This window comes from Triticum aestivum, chromosome 2B, assembly GCF_018294505.1.
Source record: "Triticum aestivum cultivar Chinese Spring chromosome 2B, IWGSC CS RefSeq v2.1, whole genome shotgun sequence".
NCBI lineage: Eukaryota > Viridiplantae > Streptophyta > Magnoliopsida > Poales > Poaceae > Triticum > Triticum aestivum.
In genome coordinates, this window is record NC_057798.1 from 6,153,875 (window position 1) to 6,159,898 (window position 6,024).

General features: G+C 38.5%; 1 protein-coding gene and 1 pseudogene across 1 annotated transcript in view; one reads left to right on the forward strand and one right to left on the reverse strand.

Moving 5' to 3' along the window:
• Positions 1–780: 780 nt before the first annotated feature.
• Positions 781–5,017, forward strand: LOC123047663 (tau-cadinol synthase-like; annotated as a pseudogene).
• An 866-nt stretch (positions 5,018–5,883) lies between these two features.
• The window catches only part of LOC123047664 (cytochrome P450 89A2-like), a 3,903-nt gene continuing 3,762 nt past the window's right edge, over positions 5,884–6,024 (reverse strand). Inside the window, exon 3 of the mRNA XM_044471232.1 lies at positions 5,884–6,022. Coding sequence (XP_044327167.1) covers positions 5,884–6,022 — 139 coding nt within the window. The remainder of the gene's footprint in view (positions 6,023–6,024) is intronic.

A 6,024-nucleotide genomic window follows, 5' to 3' on the forward strand; every position in this document is an offset into this window, starting at 1 on the left:
CATGGTCTTTGACCAACAATCCATCCTATGAAGATAAATATAATACATGCGACAAGAAATACATTCCTGAAAGTAAACTTTGATTTAACTTTGGCAGGTCCATTATTTTTCTTTGTACATTCTACACAAATTAACATAGTTTTGAATTGTTATTTTTACATGCTCTATCAAGTTTAAATTAGTGTGATATTTTGGATTACAACACAAGTTGAATGTAAATTTGGCAACCAGTTTTTTTCTATTAAGTATATGTACAACAAACAACCGCACCCAGAAAGGGCTAGAATATTCTGATCTGAGGTATATCCAAACTGCCAAAAAATAAGATAAATATTCAATTTTCAAAATAAATGAATACAAAAGATTCATGTATATAGAGGATGGTTACAAGTATGTGGATGTAAATTTTGAACATAAACATGACAATACTATGTGACAAGTAAAAAACAGACAAAATGACTAAGGAACAGTGCAAGCCACAAATATAGCAAGCTAAAATAGATTTCTTCACGTTGGAAATAGATGATTTTATGTCCATCAATCGGGTGGGTCTAAAGGCACTACCGGATAATCAACCGGAAGGTAGGTAGATTAGTAGTGCATGCAGTCGCCTTTATAGTTCGGCCGGCCGGCTGCTAACGATGAGAAATATGCATGGACCTGCCATTGCATGGACATTATTTAAAGGCCTCACACACACATTCTCCTTCCTCCCCAAACAAAGCTATCTATATCCCAAGCTACTAAACCTATGAAACAAAGAAGCAACTGTTAATTTCTATGGCGTCCGGCAATGCTGCTACTCCTGCGTTCAGCTACGAGCCCTCACCATGGATTGACTTCTTTGCTGGATATGAGCCACCGCCGTTACAGTTATATAATAAAAGCTAACTATTTATGGCACAAAATGTCACCATGCACAGAGGTATTTATTTGTAACTATTGTATGCGTTTTTGTACTAGTATCTACTACTCCGGCCTACGCTGGGCCAGCCCAAGAGGTGCCAAAATGTACACCATGCACCCACCACTTGCGGGCCCAAGTAGGAACACATTTCTAATTACCATCCGTGCTCCTCTAGAGATCCATGTCAACCGGTTGCTTATCGTGTGTACTTCACTAGTCGACACTTCTTATAGTATCTGAATATGTGTACAGACTTTATATTTCACATATCCAGCGGTACAAATTTGTCATATTTTGGATGTCTATTTTGTATATCATCAACACCACTCATTGTCATAAGTAAATCATCTAGTGTAACTCCATGCTTGAGTGGAAGCAACTTGAAACCACATGCATGCTTTTGAAATTAAATATGCTGGCCACGATCGACACCATTGGAAGATACATGTGGGTAGCCTTTGGTTGGCATATGTTGGAAAGTTGGACTCAGTGAAAGGATATATGGTTATTCTATACAGTCATGTACTTTTGGTCCATTTTCTTTCACTGGAGATACGAGTTGTTAGATTTTTTCAACTATTTTTGGTTTTGGCGACATTTTTTTACCTAGCTAACCCTTGTCCCTTTTGGTTAATTAAAAATGTTCAATGCTTGCATTGCAGAAATCCAAGCAGTGGATGACGCTTAGGGCAAAAAAACTGAAGGAAGACATATGTACGTTGTTTAAATCCAGCAATGACACGGTGGTAAAAATGTCCTTAGTGGATAAACTACAACATCTCGGAATCGATCACCTCTTTGAAGACCAGATTGACACCGCTATGTGGCAAATCCTGAAGAGTGAATTTAGTAACTACAACCTCTATGAAGTTGCCCTTCAGTTTCGCTTGCTGAGGGAACATGGATACTGTGTATCTCCAGGTATATATAATCCTAACAATTTTTTTCTTGTTATGCATAGTTGGTTACGAAAAATTATGGAAGAAAAATCATGATATGCAAATTTTTAACTGGCTAAGAAATTGAGTTATCAAGATTAGATTGGTGACCTTATTTGCAAAATATTTCATAATGTGGACGACATGTCTACAACAATAGAAGCTCCATTGACAATGTGGTCACGAGAACACCAACATTTATTTATTGATTACAGATGTTTTCAATTGATTCAAAAGTGAAGATGGAAGCTTCATTAATGATATAACAAATGAACCCAGGACACTATTATGTCTATACAATGCATCTCATCTTCTAAATCATGGTGAGCCAGCACTTGAAGAAGCCATAGCTTTTGCAAGGCATCATCTTGAGTCATGTAGTGGTAGTTTAAAGACCCCACTTGCTCAACAAGTCCAACGTGCCCTTCAGATACCAATGCCAAGGACAAATAAGAGGGTGGAAATGCTACATTATATCCTAGAGTACGAACAAGAGGAGCATAACCCAATCGTACTGGAGCTTGCCAAATTGGATTTCAACCTTCAGCAAAATGTCCACTTGAAGGAGCTCAAAGCTATTACCAGGTATGTTATTTATCTTTCTTATATAAACAGAATATATAACCCAATAATGATTCACGGGTGGTTGCCCTCGCATACTACATCTTCAAACAAACAAAAAACCAAAAGTCTAGTTACCACTACATTTCTAGTGCTTAACGTCATCTAAATTAAGAGCTTACGTGGTTGCCTTTTTTCGTCAATATGAGAATGCATATTCATTAATGGTTCATGATGCTTTAGTGTTTCGTTGTTTTCTGTGCATTGTAGGATAATTACATAAATGGTGTAGTGATAGAGTAAAGCACATGCTTTTAGTAATAATTGACCAATGTTCTTTTATCTCTTAATGGGGCTAGCGATGTTATATTCTATGTGGACTATATACGTACTAGTTCAGATAACATTGCTTAATTAATTCACAGGTGGTGGAAGCATTTTTTCGGATATATCGAGCTAAGCTTTATCCGCGATCGTGTGGTGGAGGGTTATACATGGGCCTCTGTGTTGTACTATGACACAAAATTTGAGCTCACTCGAAGTATGATCACAAAGATGATTGTACTAATTACCACATTAGATGACATATATGATAACCATGCCACCCTAGAGGACAGTTGGAAGCTACATGAAGCAATACAAAGGTGGGATTGATTTAGCTCTACATTTTATCTCTCAAATTGTCAATGCATCTAATGTATATTCCACTAAGATAGCGATTACATATCATATCAATACGTCCTTAGAATCACTCGCAATCACAGTCATAAATATGTGCGCAACGTGATTTTTCCATGATGTTCGAAGTGATAAAGTAATTACGAACATGTATGTACTGGATAATAACTATTTTAGTATTTAAGAAGAAGTAAATGAACACCCTGCATTTGCCCAGACCATAAGAGTGCAATTCTATCAAGAAAAAAATGGTATACAAATAATGCTTCAAACCAGGAGCATATTACTATTCTTTGGATAATCACGGCATCCAGAGGTGGACGAGCTGAATCCGATGGTGAATTATCAATTTGCCCGGTGCCCCCCACCCCATCCACGCGCGCGGGCAGATCCACAGCTAAAATTCCATGTTGACATGAAATTTTCATAAGTCCTAACACAATAGCACTCATTGGTACATACAAGTAATGAGCTAATGCTCACTACTATCTGGTTACAATTGCAATTTCAAATGAAAATGTGATGCATGATTAGATTATTATTTTATTAACACCAACATATAAGTTGCCATAATAAGATATGGATGAAAGAAAATCTAAATGCAGTAACAAATGAGATATATTGCCTATAATGAAATTTTGATGTCATGTTACACTATTTGCCTCATGGAGCAAAGTGAAACTAGTGGTTCTTACTGTGTTGAAGAAAGATAAAGAGTATAGAAAAATAAAAGGTTAGGTTAACATGCAAACAAAGAATTTTCAAACTACGATAACTTGTATTAAGATTGCTTTTGTGAATTGGCCTTCAAGATGGGATAAGAGCGCCGCTTTTCTCCTGCCGGAGTACTTGAAGAAGTTCTATATGGAGATGCTGAGGACATTTGAGAATATTGAGGCTGAAATGCTAGCCAATACGAACTACGATATAGCACACCTGAAAAAAGCGGTAAGTTCATGTACCCTTTTCTGTCACAACATCTCTCTCTCTCTCTCTCTCTCTCTCTCTCTATCTCTATCTCTCTCTCTCTTCTCGTTAATTTTGGGATTACATCTCTTTGTTTGTGTGCAGGTCCAAAATAACGTGACTGGTTACCTACAAGAAGCGAAATGGTCACACAGGAACCACAAGCCAAGCTTTGTAGATCAGGTCAAGTTGACTAGTCTGAACATTGGTGTGCCAACGATATGTGTGAGTATGATGGCTGGAATGAGTGATGCAATGATGAAGACAGCACTCAAATGGGCTGCTAGTGTCCCGGATGTCGTCATATCAGTTGGGAAGATTTCCCGTTTCATGAATGATATCGGTGCATTTGAGGTATATATATATATAATATTTCAAAATTATTTTTTTGCATGCATGTTACTTGCTCCTTTCACACATGTAAGAAGCTCAATTTCAAGCATACTGAGATATAATTTTGACCAACAATTTGAGTGCTAAAATGTGATTTATTTGACAAAAAATATCATAGTATGGATTATACTTAGAATTATTTTTTAGCAATGTCATTTTTATGATGCTACCTTAACTTCATTGGTCTATTTTTTTATAAATTTGTACACATCGAAATGTGTTGGCACCTATGGAAAAGGGGGCAGGGATCAGTTACCAAGTTTGTACTATCATTGTGAGTGCATGCAAGATTATTAAATTGATACATACTTACATAAAGATGATTATTGATGTCATCATACAGCGTCGAAAATGCAAGGGGGAGATGGCAAGCACTGTAGAGTGTTACATCAATGAGTACAACGTGACAAGTGAAGTGGCCATTACCAAAACTGTTGCCCTGATAGAACATGAATGGAAGACCCTGAACCAAGCTCGCTTTCAAAATCATCTCCCTGCATTGCAGCAGTTCATTAGCTTAGCGATTAGCACAACATTTTTCTATGGTAACAGAAATGATATATACACTGGGTGAAACCTAACATATTTTTACTAATATATCTAACAAAACCAGGTTTTTTAAAAAGTTTTTGAACAAGTATCAGTCAAGTTTGGATCCATAGCAATACACAGGACACTTTGCTATATATATATATATATATATATATATATATATATATATATATATATATATATATATATATATATTGTTCCATCCAAAACCAATTCATATGAAAAAATTTCTACCCACAAATACACGTAATGGTGAAAATAAAAATACATCATACGTTGAGCAGTGCGCAATATAGGCATCATGTATGCAAAGATAAATTACTTAATTAGCTGATAGGGAATACTAGTAATTAAAACCTGGGATCTGTTGGAGGATGCGGTCTGGATTGGATGTACGTCTACGCTTGGCGACGACGGATGACATCTCCAGTGGAGATTGGGGAGCGGAGGTCGCCGATAAAAGGGCGACTCGCGATTAGGATCACGATCCTCTTGAAGAAGCAAACTCGCGATTAGATCTGACCATCTCGGAAGGGAATAATTAGGCATCCAAACAGGCATGCGGTCAAAGCTACAGCTACGAGCTACACATCGGATGAGGAGTCGAGGAACGAGCCGCTGTGTGCCATAGGCTAGACACAGCCTGCGTCTCCATGTTCAGCCCATGTCCTAGTGCGTAGTGGGCTTAGCCTAGCTGGCTAATGTATACGTACCCTGGGTGCGGGCCCCTGCATCCTGGGGGCCCAGGGCGGCCGCCCCCTTTGCCCCCCCTCAGGGCCGGCCCTGCATAGAATGTAGAAGGGAATGGCTAGTGGTAAGTCGACTAAATTTTCAGTTATGTTCTTTTGATTTCTTTTCAGCCATGGAATGGAAAACAGGCGGTGCAGATTACTTCTTTATCCTCCAGACAACTTTCTTCTTCTCCATCCAACCGCCAGATGGACCACCGGCCGAACCGTCGACCACCACCACCCGCGGCCAGCGGCGCTCCTGCTCAGCCTCACCGCCCCGCCCACCCCTCATCCTCCT